General features: G+C 43.5%; 1 protein-coding gene and 1 pseudogene across 1 annotated transcript in view; one reads left to right on the forward strand and one right to left on the reverse strand.

Annotated features, from left to right (window-relative positions):
- Window positions 1–21286, forward strand: part of MRPS6 (mitochondrial ribosomal protein S6) — a 68397-nt gene extending 47111 nt beyond the window's left edge. Inside the window, exons 2-3 of the mRNA XM_021669390.2 lie at window positions 6128–6267; window positions 20668–21286. Coding sequence (XP_021525065.1) covers window positions 6128–6267; window positions 20668–20860 — 333 coding nt within the window. The 3' untranslated portion in view covers window positions 20861–21286. The remainder of the gene's footprint in view (window positions 1–6127; window positions 6268–20667) is intronic.
- LOC110567989 (small ribosomal subunit protein uS7-like) lies at window positions 16260–16843 on the reverse strand (annotated as a pseudogene).
- Window positions 21287–27531: the final 6245 nt, after the last annotated feature.

A 27531-nucleotide genomic window follows, 5' to 3' on the forward strand; every position in this document is an offset into this window, starting at 1 on the left:
AGAATGTCAATGCAGAATTCACAGGGACAATCTATTTGAAAATTTAAATTGCAAGGAAATTTTTTAAAGGAGGCAGGATTTGGAATGAAGATTCAGCAAAGACTTTTACATGCAAAGAAAGATTGGAATTAAGATTCAGCAAAGATTCAGCAAAGACTTCTATGTGTACATTTTCACAGGTTTTGACAGTTGTCTGTCTTGGCTCTGCCTTCCCTGAGTCCTGCCTGCTCTTGGGTATTGTGTAACTCTTTGTAACACGAGGAGGGCAGACTGTAGGTAGATGCTGCATGGCATTGAATGTTGTGGATTCTGTGTGTGTTTTATTTTCTGGGAAACTAGGGTGTAGTAGTGCTAGCTGGGTACATTGGAGGCCACTGGCTTAAAACTGTCTTTCCTGTGGAGTCTAATTTGCAAGATAATTTTGTTGAAAAGTTTCTCTTCTAAGACGAAAATACGTTTAATTAGGTTAAATGTTGGTCATTGAGCCATGGTGGTGGTTATGATATTTCCATGAATTCTTTGCTTTAACAGCCTTCCTGAGTAGGGATTTTGTTTGGGGGACAAGGAGAGAGGCCTTTCTTCCTTTTGTTCTCACCATCTTTTTGCTCTCCTCTTTTACTATAGCACCTTTTCTCATTGGCATTTCTAGAACTGTGATTTTCAAAATATGGTTTGAGGACTCTTGGGCTTTACGGGGGACCCTTTCAGGAGACCATTGTGAAAACAGTAGTGAGTAGAATAGCTGGGACATTAGCAGGAATGTAGTCAGCAGCATTAACGTTTACTAGTCATGTATTCTTCACCGCTATGCAATTGCAGCTTTCAAAACTAGCTTCACTGCAGAACGTCCTTCAGAATGATAGTGGTAAAGAAGTAGTATTTAGTCTTGGTAAGGACTTTAAAAAGTTGTTGAGTTCAGCCTCTCACCCATGCAGATATTAATCTGACAGCCATCCTGTATCTATTTGTGTATTTCAAGTGATGAGAAGGTCACTACTTCACAAGGCAGCCCACTTCATTTTCATACAGCTATATTTTTTGGAAATGTGTTCTTTTTTGCAAAATACAGCTTGCTTTCTCTCATTTTTACCCTTTGATTCTAGTCCACCCTTGGGATCCAATCAAAATAAAACAAATCTACCTTTTGCATAGTAGCCCTGCAAATATTTGAAATTAACTGTTGAGTCTTCCCTAAGTCTTCTTTTGTAGGCTAAACATTAGTTTTAGTAATTAATAATATCAAAAATTAGTTTTAATTTTTTCCAGGATTAATGATTTTTCTTTTTTTAAATATTATACTATTTAGTTAAATTTTTGGATAGTACTTTATGTTATCTTATCAGCAAATAATTATATGAATGTAATTTTAACATTTATATTTATATGTGTATTGGAATTTGATATTTGAAATGTATAAAATACTTAATTTTACTTCTAGATAAATTGTAGATCTTTTTGAAATACAATATTGGTATGAACAGCATTTTGCTCTTATGCGTAAAGGGGAAAACAATAGTATTGTAATTTTGCTTCAGTGTTACAGTCGCCACCCTGGCAGTGAGCTTTGTTGTATATGAAAAGTGGCTTTAAGTTATATTAGAGATAGAAGGAAACTTAGAATTCCTTGAGAAAAGATAGGAGTAAGTAAGCAAGAGACCCTTTTAAGGAGGTACAGTTGGCACAGCTATTTGTAGCACGTGTTCCATGACATGTGGATCATTTTAGACTTTGGGAATACAGTTATGTAAAAGATAGACAAAGGTCCCTGCTTTTCTGTCGCTTACATTCTAGTTAGTGAAAGATTATTTATAGATTGCCGCAGTGCTGTTAGAAGTAAACATCAGGAGAACTGGGGGATGGGGGTGTATTTTGGGTGATGAAGATATCAGAATGGGGGGCATAAAAAGAAAGACTTTCATCAAACTTTGTATGCCTCCAGCAGATGTTGAGAATTGCAATACAAATGTTGTTTATTCATGTGAAGCTTGTAGCAACAGGAAAACTGAGAACTACCAATTTAGCAGATAAGGAAACTGAGGTACAAGTTTAAAATTGACAAATTTTAATAACGTGTGCAGGTTCACATAACTCATTAGTGAATGAGCTAGGACTAGAATCCTAGTTTTCCTAGTTCCCATTCCCATTTATTCTTTACTGTATTTTTTTTTTTCAAATGAATGTTTTCAACCCTTCAGTCCATGCCTTGCCAAAAGTGTGTTTCACTGATGCATTTGGTAGGTTGAAGGAAAGTCTTGGGGAGTTGCTTTCAGGTAGAGTAAGAGAAGCCCATCAGAAACCTGCATAACTTCTCTTAGAATAGTTGGAATTAAATGGTTCAGAGATCTTATAAATGAGAATTATGACAGCAAGATCATTTGCTTCCTGTAAACTACATGCTTTTCTAAGGTTAACATTGTACTGGATTGAGCAGAACTTTTTCTCCCCTAAGTATAAGAATTTTATTTTAATAGATATATAGGTTTCATCAATTGAGGAACATTGAAGTTGGCAACCCAGGTTGATAAAGACATTAGGAACTTGGTGGATGGAATAGTGGGTTTGTGGAATCATTTCTGAGCCCTGCAATGAGTTGAACAGCCAGGCTGATGGTGTTCATTAGGGGGTACCCTGTGTATACCTGATGACACATCCCATGAGGAATACACGCTCTACACTTCAGTGGCCCAGGCTCATGGTTTTATTTGTGGTGCATTTTAGGGTGACTGGATTAAGCTTCCCTTCACCCAGGGGCTGGCCAGGTAGTAAATAGTTTAGGCTCTGGGGCCACATGGTCTCTTGTAATTACAGATCTACCTTTAGCACAGAGGCAGCCATAGACACTATGCAAATGTATGAGTTGGCTGTGTTCCAGTGTAACTTTATTTGCAAATACAGGTAGCAAGCCAGATTTGGCCCACAAGCCCTGGTTTGCCAACCCTGCTTTCTTGTGAGGTAAAGTATATGGGGTGTTATTTTTGTTCCTCCTTCTTTCTTTCTTTTTAAAACTTCTGGGTGTTTTGAAATTAAAGTGAGATGAATGTGGCCATTCCAGTAGTTTACAGTTTGACCTTGACATACCAAAGTCAAATAAGATGTATTTTTGTATTTTCCTAAGTTACATTCTTGTTAGGTAGCCTTTCTGCTTTTTGAGACAGATGTAAGAAGAAAATGTTTTTTACTTGATGAGCTCTTACTTCAGAAGAGGGTAATGAGTTTTATACTGTAAACACTTCAGTTGGAACTTAAACAAAAGATACTGAGATACATTCTTTTTAATCAGGCAAAACTGGAATTAAAATTTATTTGGGTAGCTAATCAGAAAACTAATCAATCAAAGGATTTTTTCCTTTTTTTTTTTAGTGCAGGTAACAAAGCTGAGAACCCCACTCTTTATTTGGATAGACTGGAAGTTCCTTTACCTTATCATAAGTTAATTGATGTAATGCCAGGTCAAGAAACAGTATTTTCAGTGAAATGAAATACTGCGCTACTGTTAATAATGAGTCCTCTGCAGATGTATGGCGATGTCTTTGTGAACTATAATGAAATGTGGGAAGGATGTAGTCTTCATGTGATTAGAACTGTCTAGGAATGTGTTTGATTCAGTCATAAGGATCAATTGCCATGGACTTTTTACCTAGTGTTAATGGGAAGAGATTTTGGCCCCAATTTTTACTGTCTTCAGGAAATTTCTATTTTATCTTAAGGTTGGTTAAATATATAAACAACGATTCAGTAGGAATTTTTTAAATCCCTGATGGGCTTCAATATGAAAAGAAAGTAAAGAATGTTTTTTTGAAGCCTTAAGCCATACTTAACACATTTCATACTATTTTAGCAGTACTCTTAAGAAAGAAAAATAAAATATAATAAAATACAGCGGATTTTGTTTGGTTACCAGAAAGCATATTTGTTCTGCAGTTTTCTCTTCATTTGACCCCCAAATGAAACACTGGGAGGTAGCCTTAAGTTTCCTCTTGCACTTTAAAATCTCCCTGCTTGCACCCCTGCACTTAGGTCTTTGAGAAGTGCTCCTTGTCTTTGCCAAGGTGTGGCCCTGGCCTCCTCCCCCACCGTTTCCACAGCTTTCCTTTTCCTTGCAGCAGGCATTTCCACTTACCAGCTGCCCTGTCGGCATCTCTCAGAGGCCCAGTCCCAAATCTGTAAACCTTCTTGGCTTTTTTTTTTTCTTTGGTGAAGACAAAATATGTAACAAGACACTAGGCCAATTTCGAGGATGTAGCAGTTATCCAGTAAATCATAGCTGTCATCGTTGTTGTTATTTTAGAACTCCTACATTTTATCCTCTTACCTGGTCCACTCCCTTTTGACTACCAACTTGCTCACGTGTTTTCTCCTGAAACACCACCGTTGCTCAAATTGCTTGTCCCTGGAGCCCTGGCGTTTTCTCCTTCACCCTGTGAGTGGAGATCCTGTAAGGAAGCTATTGCTCACACAGGTTTTCCAAGTCCCTCACTATTGCTACTCTGTCCATCAGGGCCTCTATCTTAGGTTTCAGAGCAAGCAGGGAGATTTTAAAGTGCAGGAGGAACTAGAATGATAAAGGTTCCATTGGAACATTTGCAGTCTGCCTTCTGGCCCCATCTTGCTAAATGCCCTTGCAGCTACCACACTGCGACTTTTTCTTTATCTCTGTCCTCTACCCCATCGTCATTCTGGACAAGACAGTCTCCCGATTTTCCTTGTCCTGTTTGACTGTACATTTTCTATTTGCTTCTCTGACTTTGAGTCCTCTCATTAGCCCCTAAATGTTTGTTCTCCCCAAGGTTCTGCTGGGTGATCTCCTTTCCTCTCCCCCACCACCCTTTCTAATGATCTCACCTCCTTCTCAGGCTTCAGATAGCTGGCTGTGCAGGTGACTATGAAATGTGTATTTCTGATCCACCTGTTTTGAGCTTAAGATTTACATCTGGAGAGGTCAACCTAGGAGAACCGTGGCATCTCAGACTCCACGTGTCCTAAACCAGATTCATCTCTGACTGTCCTCACCAGCTTCTCCAGCTCTCCTCTTAGCTGTAATGACAGTTCCACTCTCGCAGCCACCAGATTGTAGTGCCCTTCTTTGCCACATTTTGCCCTCATTCTCCACATTGTATTTGCTGCAGTTTTCAGGCTTATCCTTATAAAGTATCTTTTCTTCCAAAAATTGCTCATGTATACATATGCATGGAGAGCTATCTGGAAAGAAATTCACCAAAAAGTTTAATTCACCATCCAGTCTATCTCTGGATGATGGGATTCTGTAGTGTTCAAGCTTTGTTTTTTTATAACAGGCCTTAATTACTTACAGACTTGTGGCCAGCCTATATCCAGTCTGTCTTCTTAGCTCTCCCTTGCCCTGAACCTCACCACTGGGGCGCCTTGCTGTTTGCTCAGTGCACTCATGCTTTCTTGCCCTTGCTTCTTTACTCAGTTGATGGTTCATTCATTCTTTGTATCTCTGCTCATTGTTTTCCAGGCTCCTTTCAAGTAAACTTTCTTTAGTGAAACCCTTCTCCGAGCTGAACGTTTCTACCTTCCGTGAGCCCTCTGGTCTCTAGACATGTGTGTTTTGTGTTCTGTCCTTTATTAGATTGTAAGCTCCATGAGGGCAGAGATTGGGTCTTACTCATCCTTTCCCCCTTTTGGTTACAATCTCCCAATTTTACTTTGGGGGACAACACCTTTTCCTCCTGGCTACAGTTTGGGTGGGATGGGCAGTTCAGGTGTCCTGACAACAGGATGCTCTTCCCCTGGAATTTGAATTTTGAGTCATGGGATACGAGGACTGACAGTGATTGGCACTGATTCAGCCTGGCTGAGGTGCTCTGAAGAAGCCACTCATTAGTTCCTGCCTCCCAGATCCCTGGTGCTGCCCTGGTCCCTGAACTCTACGAAGCCTGATTCTTCAGATATTCCTTCGTATCTGTGAGCCATCTCATATCCTTACAATAAATTCTCTCTTTCTTTTATTTTAAATTAACCAAAACCAGCTGCTATTGCTTTTACCCAAAGATCCCTACCAGTAGAGCTGTTATGATTGGAACTGACCAGACTTAATCATTCTAGTTCTTATATTGATACTGATGCTTTTTTTTCTTTTCTTTAAAAATACAAACAAAAACAGCCAGAGACTGCTGCTGCTTTGAAACGTACGATAGAGGCCCTGATGGACAGAGGAGCAATAGTGAGGGACTTGGAAAACCTGGGTGAGCGAGCGCTTCCTTATAGGATCTCCGCCCACAATCAGCAGTACAACAGTGGCGGGTAAGTTTCTTCATGAAGTGCCTGGAAAACATTTTTGATAGGTTCAGTGAAGAGCACTGTTCAATTAACATTAGAAGTTCTTACAATTTCACAGTCAGACCCCCATTGCGCCTGAGTGTCCTTTGGGTACACACGCTGGCAGTATTGTGTTGCACGTGGGATATGGTATGCTGGCCCTTAATGGACTATGATCTGAGTTCAAAAATGGGCACTCCTAGGAGCAGTGGGCTTGTAAAGTCTAGCTTGTGGGAAACTTTTCTTGTCAACCTTAGTACTGTTTTCCCTGGCATTTGTTTAACTTTTGCCTTTAAAATACCTTAGTGAAGAGTGCTGTCCATATATATAGTGTATCCGTTTTAAACATATGAGTTTCAGATAACAGAATGTGCTGCTTTTGACTAACATGTATGTAACCCGAGCCTAATCCACAAGAGAAAAATGGTTATACCTACTCCAAGTAGTGATCACAGTTTGGAATTTTGTCTACTACTGTGTACAGCAACTTCCTCAAATACACGCCACAGATTTGATTCTGTAGTAATAACTATCTATGTAGAAGTTCTTTGAGAACAATTTGTAGAGTAGGTTTGAATCTTCCTAAGTTGTAGGGTTTCCTAGGAGTGGGTGTTAGAGAAGATGGGAATCAGGTTTTAGCACAGTGGGGAGAGAGTAGAAGAGTTGTCTCCCTCTGGCACTCAGGAACTCTGTGACCTTGAGGAGGTCCCTTCTCTGCTTCCGGCCTCTTTGGGCACTGAACTCAGTTAATGGGTCTCCCATCTGCATTGCCACAAGGACCCAGCAAGACAGTCTCTGCAGATGTGCTCTGCGGTGAGAGTGCTGCATTTAGTCATGTGGATTTAGCCGTCTTGTGCAGGTACACTACGTGTGATAGGGCCTGAGTGGAGTCACGTCTCACATCGAGGCTTTCTTACTGCATTTAAACCTTCTACTGTGCTGCACATTTCATCTTTTGATTGCTTCACCTTGTTTTATGCTAGTGTTCAGCTTCTTGAGAACACCTCTGAAGAGAGTGCCTGAGGTGTTGCTAGGCAACAGGAAATGCACAGTGGCTAGGCTTCTTCCACAATCGTAACAATGAGGGATGGAGACCCTGCACGTGTCTGTCTGTCTGTTCTTTTAAACTTAATCACAAATGGGTGTGGTTTCAGCAGCACAGTTATGAATCCTTTTGCCTTTTTATTTAAAGAGGAGCATATAAAATCTGTCCAAGAATTATTAGCACAGTTCTTGGATGGAAGGCAGTGAATGGAGAGAGAAGTCAGTTTCTTCACTCATGTAGTACTTCCAGGCGTTTCTGCCCTTTTTCCAAGTAGAGGATTTTACTTGGTTTAAGGTTGGCATGGCCAGCATCCTAGAATCTGCACTAACACATAGCCTGCGTAATGCTGATGTCGTTGTCTGAGGACCACGCTCAAGAACCGCTGTGTTAAGTCAGTTCATTTTCAGACCTCTGTGTGCAGTGCTGGGGGTTGGGGGTGGGTGGCTGTTTTTCTCTTTATGGGTGGAATAAATTCAGGTCCTAGAACAGCCCATCCGGGACCAAGCCAGAACTGCTGGGAATACTAGCCCTGCTTCTGGGTTCCCCCTGACAAAGGTGCATGTACCTCACTGAGGAATACATTGCAGTCACTTAGTTCATTGACATTTAAAGATTTTATTTCTGTTCTTTTACTTTCAGACTCCTCAGTAAAGGAGAAGTAGCATTCTGTATTCATATTTTTATTTTTATTTATTTATTTATTTTTTCATATGTTTATTATATATAGACAAAGAAAGGTGGTGCCCAGCTGCAGTGGAAGAGGTTCATGCTTTAAGCCTGTTTTCTGGATAAGTCATTGTTTGGTTTTTATTTGTTTAAGGTAATGTTTTTTAAAGTGTGGTCTCGGGAACACTAATTCTTTAGAGATGTTCCATCAAAAAAAGAAAAGTAGGATGTGTGTGATCAGTGAGATGTGGGAAGCCTCACATGATCTAATTCCTTCTAGAGATTCACAGTGCACATTGGCACATAAAGGATGAGAAGCCCTTCAGTAAGATCCCTTCCGTAAGATCCCTTCATTGATTCACTGTATTTGATTATGTTACCTTTTATTTCTAGAACACTCATTATTCTCCACAGTGACTTTTGGGAAATGAGGATATGAGAAGCAAGCGTAGTTTGGAGCTACCTGGGTGAAGATTTGGAATTGGGTGGTATGTTTACATGTCTGCAGTGTGGAGCTTAAGGTTAGTCTGATATTCTCTTGGCTTCAGACAGTGCCCCCATGATCACTAACCCTAACCACATCAGTACCAGGCATTTTGTTCATAATTCTTCATGTGCATTAGTAATAGCTACAGAAATCGTTAGAAACATGTAGTAAGGATTATGTGCTGGGAGGCTCGCTTTTCTCAAGTGGTTGAGAAGAAACAGTGGTCTTACTGGTTACATGTTTAGCAGTCAAAGTTTTGGGTCTTTTTGAACAGCCCTGGAGGCCATGACACGTATCTGAAATTATGGTGAGGCGCTGATTTAAATCCTGTCAGTGTTGTGCGAGAGCCAGCTTTTGGCTGGCTAATAGAGTGAGCATAGATGTTTCTGAGAATTCACATTTTCTCATGGTACTGTTGGTATCGTGTGTTTGTTGCTTTTACGTTTTGTGGGGAGAAATAGTATGTCCTAGTGGCGTCCACAGGTCTCAGATTGATTCTCACGATTGTTGTGGTTCCTGGTCTCAAGGAGTTTTCAGTCTAATCAGAGAGTTGGCTGCATAGTGCTAAACTAGGCACCAGCTAAGGGAGCGTGTGTGAAAGTGCCCAGCACAGCAGGGAGTAATCTAGGCCTGGGGCTGACAGGTAGGCATCTCTCTTCTAATGACTTCACTACATATTGGGCAGTTGCCTCTACTCTTCTCCCATGCCCACCCCCCAAATCAATCCCCCTACCCCCAAAATCAACGCCATTATCACATACATGCCCAGTAGGCTGGAAGAAAAGAGTAGGTAAGAGAGAGCCTGTTACTTTAGGGTTATCTGGGAAATCTGCCCAGAGGAGGAGGAGGGTATACTTTGGAATGATACCTGATGTTTATTATTATATCAAGACTATTTCCAGCTTATGCCAAAAAGAAAAATATAGTCATTATATTTCAAATATTAGTTTGGTCAGACTCTACTTTAGAAACAGGTTATGTTCCAGAAATTTGTCTGTAAGTCCGTTGTTTATAACTGAGAACTTACTTTCCCAATGGAACAACTTGATGGTTAAGTTCCCAGACTAGTCCACAGAAATTTTCTTAATTCATAATCTCTGAAGGTCCTTAGAACTGGGGGAGTCCAGTCAGTCATTCGTGTTCAGCTGAGGACCATTTTAAACTTGTTTTTGAAAATGCGATTCAGTGTTCCCCCTGGCAGCAGAGTGGGGCCTGGATTGGGTCACCCTTATCAAGGATTGGGACGGTATCTCAGGCATCTAACTTACTAATACTAAATAAATCATTGGCACATGACCTGGAGCTGCGCTGCTCAGAGGCCTGGGAGTCACTCCCAGCTCTGGATTTGCTGGGGTCTCTTTCAGGCCCCCGAGATTACCTCCCCTTTGTGCCTGCACATGCTCGCCCTGACAGTCTAACCTGCTCTGTGGGACAGACAAGGTGTTGGTGTGGAAAATTCTTACCGTATGCCTGGGTGTCTGAAAGTAGAAGATGTCATTTACGCTCGAGGGAGCAGTAGTAGGAGAGGCTCATTTAGACCCATGATAAAAAGGGGCAGGCATCTTACTGAATCATAGTAACAGTCACCCTTTTCCAGAACCACGTCACTCATTCCAGGGCTGCACGGAGTTTACGGTTTTCTTTCCACTAGATGGGGCTGAACTGAGACTGAGAGGAAGCTATACAAGATAAAATGTGGTCCGTATTTCAGTGTTGGGCTTGCGCTGCTTTGTAAAAGGTTGCCTCTGCCCTTTCTACCAGGTCTGATTTTACGGCAATGAGATTGGGCTGGCTTCCAAATGCCTGCACATAGGAACTCTTAAGGAGAAGATGTTTTTCTTGCCCGTTTTGCCCCTTCTTTGCCTATTCTCATCTGCTTTAAAATTTGGATAGGTTCTTATAGCAGAGATCTGCTGGCCTACATATAAGATGCCCTTCTATTTACGGGTAAGCAGAATGATAAAAATAACCAGCTCCATGGTGAATCATTGGAATTTTACTGACTTGCTTCCCAAATGTGTCTGCAGCTTACTCCAGGAGCGCTGGCACCCTCTCTAGAGGAGATTGATTCTCCTCTGTAGTTTTCCCGTTAGCTAACATTTCCATGTTCTCGTGCCTTCCTGCCAGCATCCTGACCCTGTTCTCGTGTGTAGGTACTCCACACCAGGTTTTCAGACAGGGCTGCTATGGCCTTGGAGGTTTCTTTTTAGTGGCACTGCCCCAAGATATGTAAGGATTCTGCAGCAGGTTTAGTGTTAGTGGTTTTGAGAATGTATGAGACCCAACAGATGTAAAAAGAAATGGGGCTTTTCCATGCACAAGGTACCTCAGTTTGAAGGTGAATAATTCACTGCCTCAGTGAACCTGAATCCAATAAGGTTTAACTGAGACAGTCTAGGAACTGGCATTCAGACAGATCTGTTTCCTATCTTCAAAAAGGCTCAAGGATGCTTCAGGGCTGCAAAACCCTCCCCTCCTCCTCCCCTCCCCTCACCCACTGTGAGCCACTGAGTGCTTCAGTGGAAATTTCCACTTGTCTGCTAGGGAGAAGGGGAGGGTGAGAGAGACAGAGACAAAGAATGTAACTCAAATTCAGGCAAGCTCTTTTTATGGAAAACTTGTAAATACAGGGTTAAGACAAAAGTGAATAAAGAATATATAACCTTTACATTTAAGGGCACTATAAGAAAATACGTATTCCCCTTGGACAACTAGGGGAGTGGGGGAAGGCCTGGCAGCACCAAACAGTCTGTCTGCATGGGTGACTGAGTGGTGGAGGGGCAGAAAGGACATGAGAGCTGCTGGCTCTCTTACGACCATGCTGCTGTGAATGGAGTGTTTTTGGCGGCATTGTTTTGTAGTATTGGGCACAGTCTGTCTTGGGGAAGCCATTTCTCTGAGTGTTTTCAGATCTCTAGAGGGTTTGAGCCTTGTAGTAGAGAGTTCTGTGGCATGCGAATGTCTTAAGAAATACAAAGAGGGCACATTGTCATCTTGAAGACTACGTGGACAAGTTCTACCTCGGAAGAAGTTCACCATTGCTCCAGCTTTTGAACATTGGTATCTGCAGTGAGAAACGCATTTGTGTATGAAACCTTTCTTCGTTCCTTGTTGCCTGGAATCACTCATCTCCTCACTTCCACTTCTGCAAAGTTAGTGTGCATAAGTTACGTGCTTTTCTATAGAAAAGAGAGATGCTTTTGTGAAGCTAATACCAACTTTATAGGTGAAGTGATTTCGTAATTAGCACCACACATGGGAAAACAAACCTTTAAAATGTAAACACTGCTTGGCTTTGTGTTCAAGGCGATGCTGGTGCTTGCATCGACCCTGGCTACCTTGTATGCGGAACTGGGTCATTTGTACCAGGTAGCACATGGTCGAAGGTGCTGGGAACGTGTCATGTAATTAGATTTTAGACTGTTTTCCCAAAGTGATCTGTCAACTTATTGATTCAGTCACCAAGAGTAAAAGTGGAAAATGGAAAGCTAGCTATTTGGGGAGCTTTTGTTCAATAAGAACGTCAGCTTTGGGGCATGTCTGCGCAGTTGTGATGTAGTCAGATCCACACTTTTGTACCTGGAGTGAGGAGTTGATTGTGAGTTCACATGCGTTGGGACTTCTGGCCTTGTGTGTTTTGGTTCTGCCTGTTTGGCGAGGGAAAGAAGCAGGGACTGACAGCTCATTGTGGCTGCAGAGTCCTCTCGATTCTCCTGTTTCCCAGGGTCAGGAGGAAGGTGAGGTAGAGGGCTCTCAGACTCCCTGGAGACACTGAGCCCCCTTTCTGGCCACCTTCCCTTGAACAGCAGCTCCTCTGAGTGTTAGAATGGTTTCTCCATGGCAACCTTCATGAGGATGTAAGGAGCAGGTATCAAGGGAGTTCCAAGGCCATTTTCTTCAGCCTAACTCCCATTTTTGTAGGTCTCTTGTGGACCTTTGCTGTCATGAGAAAGGGGTCCTCACAGGCATCAAAAGCTGCCCAGCCCACCACTCCACACAGGTTGTTTCTAGGCCTTACTTTCTTCATGTGTAAAAATAGAACTGTGGGACTGTATTTGGTGCTGTCATAGTGTAAAAAGTCTCATTCTTAGTCCTCAGGTTCTACCTGTGGTTAGCAAAGCCCAGCGGTGAGTCAGGAGTCCATGACCGCCATGTCTTTGCCTAGTCTCCCACAGGACTTGAGGGGAAGGCTGGGTTTCTGCTCACGCAGCAGCTCTTACAGCCTCTCTGCCCAGTTGGGCTGCATATTCCAGGAGGATGAGACCACGTGTGCCTCATCCTTTTAGCCTCCTGAGGTTTACCTATAGTAGATGCTCATTAACAAGTTAAGTTTGCCCAGATAAATAGTTAAGAAGAAAAGGATATATACTGGAAGCAACCAGGAATTGGTCAAGGTCCTTCCTGTGTGAGAAAGCCATGATGGACCACTTATCTGTGTATTGGGCCATGGAAGCAGACAGAGATTGACTTTGTTCTGGACTTCTGGTCAGTTCTCTCATGGCCTGGGAGGGACAACTTGGTTTCCTGGGAGAAGAGGTCGGGAGGCGGGTGGTAAGAGGTTCAACTTTGAATGGAGAGTGGCGAATACAGTACGGTCTGCCCATCTCGGAGTCACTTCTCACCTTTGCCGTTTTGGTGGCGTTTCCTTTCTGTGGAACCTTCCATGGTATAATAAGGAGCGGTGGGAGCGGAAGCAGTCTTTGGCCACATCAGCCCCAGGCGCAGATCAGTAAGAAGACAAGCATGAGATGCCGGTCACCAGCTGTGCATGCTGGCTTGTGACTTGTTTGATTGCTTGCTGAAGGAGTGTTGTCATGCCTGGTGGCAGGAAATCAGAGCAGTTAAGAGGGTGAAGGCAGGAGGGGTTTTGGTAGCAACAGAGAGCCTCCTGAAGCTAGGAAAGCCCAGTCTTAGGATTTCTAGGTCTTTATCTACTATTTCTTTTTATCCTTGAGAATCCTCCAGTATGCGGGTGCTAGGTAGCAAGAGATAGAGTATACAGAGTAGGGAGCTGTGGGATCTGGAGTCCAGAGCTTGACTCTCACTTTGTAACCGCGGGCCTATCAGTTCCCTTCTGGGCTTCAGTTTGCTCCTGTGAAAGGTTTGGGCTGGATTGTCTTTATGGTGCTTTCCAGCACTTCCATTCTGTGATTCTGTAACCCATTTGGTCCTAAAGCTATCTGTGGTTTCTTGTGTCCTGGAGTCAAAAGACCTGCTCTGTTTGAATCCTGGCAGTGACCACTTCATAGCTGAGTGACCTTGGGCTAATGACTTAACCTTTTTGAGCCTCTCTTCTTAACTCCATTAAATTGTAAGACTCAAAGGAGGCAACGTGTAGGAAACCACTTTGAAGACCTCTAGAGGAGTATTGTTGCTGGGAAGAGGGCTGCTGGGCCCCAACCCGTACTCGGCACCACTTCCTCTTCTTCCATTTCCTCAATTGCTGCACGGAGTGGAGCTGACACTTCTCTTTCATCCTCTTCCTCAAAAGCCGTCTGAAAGCTGTGAAAGCACTTTGAAAATTAGAGAGTCCTAAAGACACTTCTAAGTTCTGAAATAAAAGGTTTCTGATATATCTGGCTTCCAGTTCCCGTCCTTGGGTATTCTTTTTACCCTTATCACAAAATAGAATCCAAAAGCTTTGGGTGTATTTCTTAGGATTATTTAGTGAGTGCTAAGTATACAGACAACACTTTCAGGAGGGCTGGGTGAGAATTGATTTGTGGGAAGTTGAGTTGGTTGTTGGCATCTGTAAACACACTTTCTCTTAGAACATATTTAGACTCCTAGGCTAGCCCACAAGCCTTTAACCCTGTGCAGCAGTTGAATGGAAAATGGAAGAAAGCAGTACTTGCTATGAACAATATCGTAAGTAAAACCAAGACAGCCCCAGAGGTGCTATTTGAATAAATTCAATACTTGACTGTAAGGAAGGGCAGCCTTAACCTGTGGACTTGCTGGAGGGAGGGGAATGGCGCACTCAGCAGTGGTGGTGTTTGGGTTACTTGATGCCCAGAGCATGTCAGGCCCTTGCTAGGCACCTCCCTCCTGATGCATGGCATTTCAGCAGCACACTACTCTTAAGCACAGGGCTTCAAGTGGAATGAATCAAGGAGGAAGCCTTCTAGGGAAAGTGGACAAGGCCAAGGAAGAGGAGGGGACTCAGAGAAAAACTACCTGCTATAGACTTCGGTATGGTGGGAATGTTGGCAGGCAGGGTGAGGTCGTAACTTATCTGTGGTAGGTTGAAAGGACATTTTGATGAATACCGAGTGAAAGAGCAAATGGATAAATGGGAAGGAAAAAATGTTGGGACTCTGTTGGGTCAGAGATCTGTGTCCTGGCCACCAGGTGGCCAAATGGAATTATTGTGGGGCAGTGGGAGTGACTGGGTGAAAGGCTGAGGGTTGCAAGGAGGAGGTGATGTGAGGTTGATCACACTATTTTAAACTCTGTTCTAGCACCCAACTCGAACAAATAAATTCATATGTTGGGTCATTGCAACCCTATTACCTGCTATATGGAATAGAAATAAGCCAGTGGAGTTAAACCTTGGAAAATGTGGCCAGGATTATGTGTAGTTTCAGAGTGAGCCCAAGCGGCAGTCTTATTCCTGAGCAAATGTGCAAGTCACTGCTTCAGGAAGTTGTGAGATAGTGGATTAGTTTGTACCATTTTTATTTCGTTGCTTGAGGAACCCTGGGAGTCTTCATCAGCTATAATTGCTCCCCTGTTGTCCCCGTCCCACATCAGCTCATTCCTCACTCCTGCCCATTCAACTTCTGAACTGCCATTTTAAAATCAACAGCTTTATAGAGATAATTAGCATACAATAAACTGCATATATTTAAAATGTATAATTTAATAAGGTTTGACATGTATACACCCACAAAATCACCACAATCAAGATAATAAACATATTTGTTACCCCTAAATTTTCCTCCTGCCCCTTTGATTCCTTCCTGTACTTGTCCTTGATCCCAGGCAACCACTCATCTGCTTTCTTTCACTGTAGGTTTTCTTCGACTTTATGATGGTGCGAAATTGATGCAGATGCAGTAGAAGGCGTACCTGAGTACCCAAACAACCATTCTGTTTTCACTTTCAGTACAGTATTACTGAGCTATTCAACACTTCATGTAAAATAGGCTTTGTGGTAGATGATTTTACACAACTGTGGGCTAATGGACGTGTTCTGGGCGTTTGTCTAGGTGATGTTAGGGTAGGTGTATTAAATGCGTTTTCAACATAAAATATTTTCAACCTACAATCGGTTTATCAAGATGCATATATTGTAAGTTGAGGAACATCTTTATTTTTTAGGCTTACATAGATAGAATTGGACGGTATGGACACCTTTTACTGTAGTTTCTTTCACTCAGCATAATTATTTTGAGCTCAATAGTGTGTATCAATAGTTTACTCCTTTTCATTGCTGAGTAGTATGGCATTGTGTATTTATCATTTTACATGTTGATGAATATTTGTGTTTTTTCTACTTTGGGGTTGTTATAGGTACAGCTGCTGTGAACATTTGTGTACAGGTTGTTGTGTGGACATACGCTTTAATTTCTTTTGGGTAAATACCTAGGAGTGGAATGGCTACATCATAATGGTAGGTGTATGTTAATTTAGGCAAATGCCAAACCATTTTTTCAAAATCACTGTCATTTGCATTCCCACTAGCAATGTATACGAGAGCCAGTTTTTCTTTTTTGTGTGTGGTGAGGTGGGGCTGCCCCAAAGGGCGGCCTGGTTTATTGGCAGCAGCTGGGAAAATCAGCGGTTGGACTTGGCCACACACTCCAGCTTGTCCTTCTTCTTGATGCCATAGGAGTTGGAGGAGCTCTTGGTAGCACTGATGAGCTCTTCTGCCAGGCACTCAGCAGTGGTCTTGATGTTCTGGAAGGTGGTCTCAAGGAGCGCCTGTGCACAGCAGCCAGATGGCCTGATTCACGCGGTGCAGTGGGGACACGTCCACAGCCTGTCATCTCACAGTCCCTGCTCCCCCGATTCGGTGGATCCCTCCCAGGGACCACCGTTGATGATGATGTTCACCAGGACCTGCAGAGAGTTCTCGTCTGTGAGCAGGTAGATGAAATCGAAGGCATGCTTGATGATGCGCACAGTCACGAGCTTCTTTCCGTTGCTGTGACCGTGCATCATCATGGAGTTAGTGAGGCGCTACATATGGGGCACTGAGCTTTGTGGAATCGTTTGGCGACATACCGCACAGCACTGTGAGCCAGGTACTTGGCATACTTCTTCTTCACTGCAATGTAATCTTGCAGGGAAATGTTACTGATTTGCACATCATCAGTGTTCCACTTCCCAAAGGGCTTGATGTCAGGGTTCTCTGCCATTGCTGGTGCTGCTGTCTCCCACTCAGTCACCCTGAGGTCACAGCCCGAGTGTCTGTCGCTTGGCATGGACCACGTGCTGCCCTGGAGTGCCAGTTTTTCTACATCCCTGCCAACACTTGCTGTGGTCAGTCTTTGTAATTTTACTGCACTCTAGTAGGTATCTCTTTGTGGTTTAAATTGCAGTTCTCTCACAACTAATGATTTTAGGTATCTTTTCATGTTCTGCTTTGCTATTGTACGTCTTCTGTGAAATGTCTGTTCAAATCTTATGACCATTGTTTAAATTTTTTTTAAATTCAGTTTTGAGAGTTCTTTTTATTCTAGATGCAAATCCTTTATCAGACTTGTAATTCACAAGTCTTAGTGGCTTATCTTTTATTCAAAGGGCAGTTTTTAATTTTGGTGAAGTTTAGTTTATCAAGTTTTTCTATTACGGATTTTGGTTTTGGTGTTGTGTGTAAGGAAACTTTGCTTAATCCAAATTCACATACACTTATAAGTTTTATAGCTTTATATTTTACATTTAAATCTGTGTCCCATTTAGAGTTAATTTTTTAAATGGTACAAGTAGGGAGTAAAGTTCCCTTTTTTTGCATGTGGATACTGGATTATTCCAGCACCATTTGTTGTAAATCTCTGTTTGGGTACTCTCTGTACTAGTCTTTCAATCTCTCTATTTGTACATGAATATCATACTGTCTTGATGGCCATAGCTTTATAATAAAGTCTTGAAAATCAGGTAGTATTAGTCCTTCAACTTCCATTCTCTATCAGAGTTGTTTTGGCTGTTTTAGGACCATTACGAACTTTATAATCAATTTTCTAGGGTTTTGATTGATTGAGGTTCTACTGAATCTCAATAGATTTTATTTCAGTAAAATAAATAATAGATCTCAATTTATGTTTAACTTGGAGAGAGTTGACATCTAAATTTTGAGTCCTGTTACCCATGAACAAGATATGCCTGATAGGTTTTGTTTCTTTCAGCAACATGTTCTAGTTTTACATACCTTTTGTCTGATTTCTCTGTAAGTATTGAATGTTTAATTTCAAGATCTGATAATTTGTTGCTAGTATATAGGAATAACATTGACTTTTGTAACTTGCAATCCTGCTAAACTCATTAGTTCTACTTTTTTAATAGATTTCTTAATATTTTCTCAGCACAATCACATCATATGCAAATAAGACAGTCTCACTTTTTCCTTATCAGTCTGGATACCTATTGTTTTTCTTGCCTTATTGCACTGGCTAGAACCTCCAGTTCAGTGTTGAATAAAAGCGACAGTGGACTTCTGGTTTGTTCCCAGTCTTAAGGGAAGAGCATTTAGGTGTTCACCAGTTGGTGAAAAGTCAGCTGTAGGTTTTTCAAAGATGCCTTTTATAAGTTTGAGGGAGGTCACTTCTAATCTCTAGTTTGCTGAGATTTTTTTTTTTTAATCACGAATGGCTGTGGGTTTTGTTAAATGCTCTGTTTTTCTTTTTTCTACTTTAGGAATTTCTCCTCCCTCCCTCTCTTCCATCATCTTCCTGGATTTAATTTGCTCTTTTCCCAGTTTCTTAAAGTAGAAGCTGAGACTATTGATTTGAGGCCTTTTTTCTTTTCTTACTGGGCATTTAGCAGATACAAGTGTGCTGACAATACTGTTTTAGTGGTGTCCCCTGAAGTTTGATTTGTGGCATTTTCTTTTTCATTCAATTCAAAGTACTTTGTAATTTCCCTTTTGATTTTTCCTTCTGCCTGTTTGTCCAGGTTATTTAGATATGTGTTTAGTTTCCAAGTATTTAGCAATTTTTCCAAGATCTTTGTGTAAACCTTGAATCCCTTTATGTTATATGGCCCAGAATATGGTTGACCTCAGTAAATTTTCTGTGTATACTTAGGAGGAATGTCTATTATGCTGTTGTTGGGTAAAGGGTTCTATAAATATCAGTTAATTCTAGTTGGTTAATGTTGGTGTTTACTTTTTCTATATCCTTGCTGATTTTCTGCATAGTAGTTCTATCGATTACTGAAAGAGGAATGTTAAAAGGCTTCAGCTGTGATTGTGGATTTGTCCTTTTTTCTGTTCAGTTCTGTTGTTCCTATATGTTGAAGCTGTATTACCTGGTGCATGTATATTTAAGATTTATATCTTCTTGGTGAGCCCATCATTATGTATCGTCTTTGTATCTTGTAATCCTGCTAAACTCGTTACGTATTGTCTCTTTTTATCCCTGGTAATTTTCTTTGCTCTGAAGTCTGCTTTGCCTGATATTATGATAGCCACTTGAGCTTTCTTTCAATTAATGTTTTTGGTTGGCATATATTTTTGTCCTTGTATTTAATTATATGTTTATTTGAATAATTATTCCACTAGGCTTGGCCAAGAGCAAATGGTCCCTTGGTAAATTTTCTTACACGTTTTGAACTTCTTTGCCCTTTGTCTGGAATTACACAAGATGCCATCCCTTTTCTCGTAAGTTTCTTCCTTGGTGAATTTTTTCCTTTTCAGTTTGATCTTTCAGCTTCCTATGAGAGTTCCACAATTCATGCTAACACCACCATGGTCAAAGACTTACTCTGGACCTGCTCCGTGTTCATCTCTATTGGTGTTATAGGGATAGCACCAGAGCCTTTCTTCCTATGGCAATTGTGCTATAGTGGAACGAGGCCGACAGTAAGCAAATGCACACTGTGCCAGAGGTGAGAAAGTGCTCTGTGGAACAAAACAAAGCCTTGAGTGAGGGTGATGGAGAGTGAGGGACCTTGTTGGGGCTAGGAGGCTGCTGCTTTAGGAGAGTAGGCACAGAAGGCCTCTCTAGGAGGGTGACATTTGGACAGAGACATAGAAGCAAGGGATGAGCTGTGTGGAATTTGGGCAGAGAACATTTCCAACAGAAGGATCAGTGAGTGCAAGGCCCGAGAGGAGAATGTGCTTGGGAGTTCTGAGAGCCGTATGTATGGCTAGAACAAGGCAGGTGATGGCGAAAAGATCGTCTTAACCAGCTAGAACATTGCAGGATTTTGAAATACTGTGCTGAAAACTGACCTTTAGTCACATAATGGTCCAAACCAAACAGTACAAGGGAGGCTTAGCCTTTTAGGTCTGAGAGGAGGGGGAGTGGGTAGGGGAGGGCTCTTTCCTTGCACTGTCATCCAGCAGGCTGCTAAGGACCTGTTGATCTTTGAAGACCTGTGAGCTGCATAGGATGCCTGTGGACCTTAGTCTGGTTTGAATGATGAGTGGTAAATTATTTTTCTTACCTGAAGTTCAAGTAATTTTCTTGTTCCTTGTGTGTATTGAAAATATTTGCAGAGCAGTCCCATGCCTTTCTTAATCTTTTCTCATGTTTGTGGGTTCATGGTTCTCTTAGGTGTGTTAGTTCACAGGAAAAATCCTTTGGAAAGTTAGAAGAATATCTAATAGATGTTTACACACACACACACACACACACACACACACACACACACACAGCATGAATTAATAGTTTGGAAAATTCAGTCTTGTCAATGGGTTAGGAGTTACCTGTGCTTTCTAGTACTTGATGCTGTCTGTAATGTCACAGTGTGTTTTTGCTGCCATAAAGTTGGTTTGGATTCATATTTTCACAAGAGTGTAATGGGAAAGGCCATAGAAAAAGGGAGATTGGGCATCATACTGCAGTTCTGTTAGCTGGTCAGCTTACCAGCTGTTTCTATTTTGACAAAAGTATGTATGTGTATGTATGTGTTTGTGTGTAATTGATGTCTGTCTGGGAAGAGTAAAGTGGAAACATTGACCAAAATAATAGAATTGTTACAGTTCAAATGCAGGCACTCACAAGTTTTTATTTCATTGCAGGTATTTCTTGGTGGATTTTTATTCACCTACCACAGCTGTTGAAAGCATGATGAATCACTTGTCTCGAGACACAGATGTCATTAGAGGGAATATCATCAAACACCCTCTGACCCAGGAACTAAAAGAATGTGAAGGGATTGTCCCAGTCCCACTTGAAGAAAAATTATATTCCACAAAGAAGAGGAGGAAGTGAGAAGATTTGCCAGATTTTAGCTTTATGTGTAATTGCTTCACATTTGAGCAGCATGGACGAGAAGGAATACTTTGCAGGCTTGGCCTTTATGTAAGCGTGTGTTGCAGGTGCTGCTTGATTTTTCTAAGGTATTTTTAGCCCTTGACCCCTTTGCCGTGAGAGGTGGGGAACTGCTCACTGACAGCTTCTCTGTAATCTGAAGTACCAGTGGGTCATTCTTGATTGTGTTTTCATTAATGTCATTTCTTTGTCAGTGAGGACTTTTCCCCTTACAACAGTAACATCATTTTGAAGAGCAGCACTTATAATACCTCCTGGGATTGTGAGCTAGTCATTCAGCCTGTATGACCATGCAGAAATAAAAATCGAAGACCAGTGTATTCTATGGGCAACTTTTGCTTTGAGTAATAAACTTGATTGTAGAAATGCTGGTGTTTTGTCCCTTCACTTACCCCAGTGCAGTGCTCTTCCCAGGGCCTCGCAGCTCCGGTCTAGCTGTCAGTGCCTGGCAGTGTGGGGGAAGCATCACCCAGTACCCACTGAGGTCTAGAGCCTAGGTGGGGCGGGGAAGGAGGGATGTGTCTGTCTGTTCCTTACTGGCCAGGCAATAAAATCAGTGACTTTTCCCCACACACCTCGTTGTCATTGTGGTGAGTGCTGCTCTTTGTGGAGGGACGTGTGCTCTGGCGCAGTTAAGCTCTGATGCTGCTCCCTGTCATTGCTTTGCCACTTGCACCTGTCTCTTCTACTGTCCCTCAGCCCAAGACAAGGCTCTTGTAGGAAGTAGACTCCTGGCAGTGGCATGGCTTCCAGGATGGGTGAGGATAAGGCTGTTTCCCAAAATAGTCACCTGCATCTCATCCTCAGTCTCCTTGGGGCTGGTTGGAAAGACTTGACCCGCCCGTCCTCCTTCCCAGGTGATGGGAAGGAGGTTCCCTGCACAAGGTGTCTGTCACCATCCTAGATGACAGAACTTCTGCGCATAAAGTGTTGGGGAAGTGCCAGTTCTAGGAATCTCTGAAAAGCAGGAGGGAGCTGAGAGTTCTGGCCTCTTGGCTGATTTTTAACCATGGCAAGACCGGATGACGGAGAGATGTGCAAGAGATACCCAAAGCGCCAGGAGGGCGCAGTCTCCCAGCTCCGGCCCGGCACAGTCTCCCTCTGCAGCAGCTGTCTGTGTCTGCACTGGGGCATCAGTGTTGTCACCTTGCTTATTAAGAGCTTAGGCAGTATCCAGCTTAACTTCCTCCAGAGGCAAAAAGCTATTAAAAAGTCTTTGAAGAGCAATAATTCAGCGAAGAGGCTCATTAACAGCTGTAGACTAGAAACAAAAGGGGTAGAGTGAAGATTATCTGGGAAAGTATGCTATTTCCTGTTTTATTCGGAATTTCCTGAAAGCGCAGGCCCTCAGCCAGGGCCTGCGAGAGCACCAGCTCTCTAGCAGACACTTTGATGTTCTTTGACCTGGTGCTATCTGAGGTCTGTTTTGCTTGGAGTTTATTAAGCGCACACCATGTGCCATGCTGCACACTTTGCCATTCCCTCAGTTAACTCAGCAGCCCCAGGAAGGCAGCATTGTCAGACCCGTTGTTTGAATGAGGAAACCCACTCAGATTTGCCCTTGATCCCACAACTGCCAGTGAGAGCTGGAATCTTGAACTGGGGACCTTGATGTCATCTGGTTTTGCCCTCCTGTAATAGTAAGGTTGTCTTTGCCTTCTGGGGTTAAACAAGGCACTTGGGTGTCTGGGGTGAACTGTCACCACTCAAGTAGTGGCATTTGGCCTCATAGCCCGAGTGTAGCACTGCCACGTTATTTTCCTGCACTTGCCAGTCCATGACAAGACAATTGATGGCATTGGGTATTCCAGGTCATGCAAGTGTTCAGAATCCCGTGGCACAATTTAGAGAGCATTAGGAAGGAGGCAGGCAAAGTAGGGCAGCCAGGCAGTGTGCCAGTTCCCCTCCTTGGAAGTTCCAAAACGAAGCCACCATCTTTCCCCTGTGAGTGACCGGCACATAGCTGGATCCTCAGCAGCTGAGGGGTCCTCACCCCTGGCAGCCGGTGGTCTGTCAGGATACCTAGTGTTGGAGCGGGGCGTGCCAGTGGGTGGTTTCAGGGCCAACTGTTTGTCAGAGTAGAGCATCAGGTCTCACTGCCCAGGCTGGTGGTGGCCCGAGGCTCTGTGGTCTACTTCAGAGGACGATGATGGACAAAGAGCTGGCAGTAGAGCAATGGACAAAGACAGTCCCTGGCCTCATGGAGCTGAGAATTGGCATGGAAGCAGGAAAGTGTGTATGGTGCAGTTAGCTGGACAGGAGCTGCTGGGGGAAGTGCAGAGGATGGAGTGGGGAGGGGATGAGCAAGCTGAGCTCTGAAGGGTGAGGAGCCAGTCATGCGATGAGACAAGGAACTGAGGGGTCACATCTGGGAGACCCGTGAGGAGTAAGTGCAAAGGGATAGGAGGTTGCCAATGGGAAACGAGGCCCCAAAGGTGAAAGGCAGGATTGGGTGAGGCACCAGCTCCGGGATGCTCCCTGGGGGCTCGTGTCCTGGGAAAGGGCCTCTTCCTGCGATTCGCAGCCTTGGCTGTTTGTGGTCCTCATTGGGCAGGCTCAGTCTTCCGGAAGTACTTGCTTTGATCTCACCGACACTCTTGGCTTGACCGGCTGCATTTTAGGACACCAAACTTGGACTTCTCAGAGGAATTTAAGAGGAACATCAGCATTTAAGATAAGTACTCAAGGTGGATGACATAGGTGATACTTATCCTCATGATCCTGTCAGCACTTAGAGTCACCCCTTCCGTCTTCCAGCGTTTCCGGAAAGGCTTATTTTTGCCAGTGGGCCCTGCCCCCTGGCTGGAGGAAAGTGTGACGGCTCCAGTCTATCCGAGTGGAGGTCCTGAGAGAAGGCCAGGTGTTTTTTGTGACTGTAATGCCTCCAGGAGGCTGCACTCCCAAGTCCAAAGGTAGTGGCCACAGTTCAGGCCTGTGACAAGCCAGGGAATTGTTTTTTGAAGGTAGGCCCAGGGAGGTGGAAAATGAGATGGAGGCTGGGGGCCCAGGAAGCTAATCTCGGGTATACCTTAGAAGCTGCTGCCATGACATTCACAGTGGTGGGCGCCGTGGATCGCTGACCAAGCGTTTGAACAGAGACAGGCGTTTGTCAGCAAAGGACCATGGAACCTAATAGATGTTTGCTGAAAGACCAAATGTATGTTGATTGAGATGAAGTATTTGGTTAAAAGATTGGAGGAGTATGGAAAACGTGAGCCGCTCTAACAAGCTGTTAATTGAGTCTGGAAGAGCCCTGGTGTACCCCCACCCACCTGAGGGATCCCACAGTGCTTTCAGCCGGAGCTCATATGGATATTCCTTTACCCTCCCGACAGCCCCCGGAGCCAAATATTCTACCATTTTATGAATAAGACACCTGAGGCTTCGAGGACAATAGATAACTTCCCTAAGGCCGCAAAAGGAGGAGTTGGGGTTGGGAGTCAAATCTCTGCCTCTTTCCAAAGCCCATTTTGGCCTGCTACAGGCTCCTGGGGGTAAACGTTGCCAATCCCTGCAGTCCTGGTCATGCTACGAGGGGCTAACTCTGGATGACCTGCTCCCCTGGGCCCTTACGACCTTGCACCTAGAGCCAAGCCCCAGGCTTCCTCCCTGCCAGAGGAGGGAGCATTTGGAGCTGGGGTTCCTTGGGAGTGTTTTAAATCAGGTCTTCCAGTGGAAACCCTGAGAACATCAGAAGATGTTGGTGTCTCCTGGAGAAGAGGCATTCTTTTCTCCTGATTCTCCCTGCCCTGGAATTCCCACCGCTTGTTTCTCTTCACATTGCTCCAGGGGTGTCTTTCAAGAGACACAGCAGGTACTGCGCTGGGAAGGATACAGAGATCAGAGACACGGTGTTCCTGGCCTCAGGGCTCTCCCAGACGTGGGGGTTGAACTGTTAAACTGTCTAAAACACAGCCCATAATACAAATAATAATAGATGTTTAAACCAAGGGCTAGGAAACTGGGGTTGAGGGAGAACTAGGTTCACTGGTGTCTGGAATGAGAGTGGGGCCAGGTGGGGAGGTGGTGAGACTGCATGGTGGGCTTCGGGAGCCCCTGGAGGGTACAAGGACAGTGCAATGGTGGGAAGGATGGTGGAATGTCGGAGCTGCGGGACTTGTGGCTGGAAGTGAGACTGGGAAGGCGGGTTGTTCAGGGTTTCTTGAAAATGAGGAGACAAGACTTCAGGGCTCTTCCAGACTCAATTAAAAGCTTGGAAGAGTGGCTCGTGTTTTCCATACTTCTCTAATCTTTCAACCAAATACTTCATCTCAATCAATAATGAGTCTTGTGCATGTTAACTTGCTATAAAATATGCCTCCTAATTGAGCAACCCCATGCTGCCTGCATATTTGTGAGGAAGGAAATAACCACGGATTTGCCATGGAGAAGTACAGAGGGCTGAGGAAAGGCCTGCAGATGTTTACAAGAGGGTAGGCAGTGTGGATTAGAGTACGAGTGCTTGCTAGGTGACCCCTTCCTGACAGCGAGTGCTTTGAAATGTGCGTAGGAGCGTGTGAAAACTGCAAATTCTTCTCTCTCTGCTGTGGTCTGGGCTATTGCCATTTGTGTTAGGAGGTCTCAGCAGAGAGATGGCTGTACCTGTAATGGCCTTGTGATGCTACCTGCCAGTCCCTGGCCCGTTTTCTGCACCTGGGAACAGACAAGTATGGTGTGGATGGTGGGAAGTTTCCAAGGCAATTTGTGGGCTTCTTGGTCACCTTGAAAAAAAATTCAGTATTGGAATGATCATAGGGCTTTGGGTTGGAGACGTGCTCAGAGAACTCTCCACCCACCAGCCTTGACCATGTTCAGTTTCTTCTCCTATCCTAAGTGTCCTCACATGGAAAATGTGGCCAGTGGACCAGATGGTCTCAAAGAGCCTGTCCAAGTCTCTAATGCCCTGGACCGAATTACTACCTGGTTTGCTAAGGAGTTTTCCATCAGTGATTTAGGAAGTTGGTAGTTGTAGGATATGGAGGTGGTGAAGGGTTAAAATAATTTCTTAGAGGCTTAGTCTCTGCATACTTCTTTTCATCTTCTGATAAGCATAGCTGTTGTTTTCATAACCTGCGACTATTACTCTAATTCTAAACAGAATAGGCACTGTCTTTAATCACAAGAAAACAGCAAAGGAGTCCCAGAGGTCAGCACAGTCATTCGCTGGGCTCAAATTGCCAGCATTCTTTTTGTTCTCTGAAAATGAAGCTTTAAGGGACATGGGCTTAGAGCCAAATACAGGCAAGACACATTCTGTTAGTCGCAGGAGGAAAACCATGTTGAAACTGAAAGTGCATGTTGGTAGCGAAGTAGTTTTTGGAGAGCTACACCATAACCCCAGAAATTGGCCTCTAAGTTTAAAGTGACAGCAGTCATACCTGGGTAATCCTGCACATTCCTAGCACCGCCACAACCTAGTGAGATTTACAACAGTCAGACTCATGGAACCAAACTTCATCTCCGAAGTATTCAAGTCCGTTGGGTTGCTGAAGGGGAGCAGCATTGGTGTCTGAGCGTTGCATCTGAACAGTTGCTTCCAGAACACCAGCATCATCACATTTCTCAGAGAAAGCAATTTGCCTTGAGACAATTCCACTGTGAGTGGAAGGGACAAGGATGCATTGTTCAGCAGACAATGCCCGAAGTAAGGATTATGCACAACAGACTCTTGACCCCCCATTCCAAATAAGTAGGAGACTGTGGAGCTAAATGACGTGACTTGGATGTAGCATCCTTTGTCCAGTCTGATCGCAAAATGTAAGCACCTCTTTGTGGAAGACCAGATATTACACTTTGGCAGAAGTGTCAGGCTCTGTTAATCGGTATCATCGATGCTCATTATTGGCAGATTCTGTATTTGTGAATCTGCTTACTTGCTAAAATTTATTAGCATCCCCAAAATGAATACCCGTGGTGTTTCTGCAGTCACTCACAGATATGTGTAGAGAAGCAAAGAATTTGAGTTGCTTGACAGATCTGTTCCCAGTTGAACAAAGCAACAGTCTGCCTTCTTGTTCCAGCTCTCATACTGTAAACAAGTGTCTTTTTCACTATTTAGTGTCATGTTTTTTGCATTTGGGTGCTTTTTCCTGGTGCTTTTGCTGTTTAAAATGGCCCCCAAGTGTAGCGCTGCAGGACTGTGTTCTAAGCGCAGGAAGGCTGTGATGTGCCTGATGGAGAAGATATGTGTTAGTTAAGCTTCATTCAGCCATGAGTTCTAGTGCCGTTGGCCTTGAGTTCAGTGTTAATCAACAATATGTAGTAAACGTCTTTAAAACAAAACACACATAAAAGAAGCCCATGTATTGATGGGTTGACATAGCGTTGTGACCAGAGGCTAACCTAACCCTGTATTTCCCCTAGGAGTGATGTTTCAGGGTTTTCTAAGTCAGTGTTGATAGCAACTTTAAAGAACGTAACTACTGCAGACAACAAGAATTGGCTGTATTTGATGCTGGAATTTTGCTTTGTTTTCTGCTAAAGATCTCTTTGACATCTTTGTGTAAATCTCCAATTTTTATGTGCAATAAAGGGGAGTGTGATTCCCACCGTTTTTCTTATTCTGCCTGTCTTGTCTCCCACCGTGCTGCCTCCTCCTCTGGTGCACACAC

This window comes from Aotus nancymaae, unplaced genomic scaffold, assembly GCF_030222135.1.
Source record: "Aotus nancymaae isolate 86718 unplaced genomic scaffold, 86718_ANA_hifiasm-v0.15.2.pri h1tg000022l_1, whole genome shotgun sequence".
Taxonomy (NCBI): Eukaryota; Metazoa; Chordata; class Mammalia; order Primates; family Aotidae; genus Aotus; species Aotus nancymaae.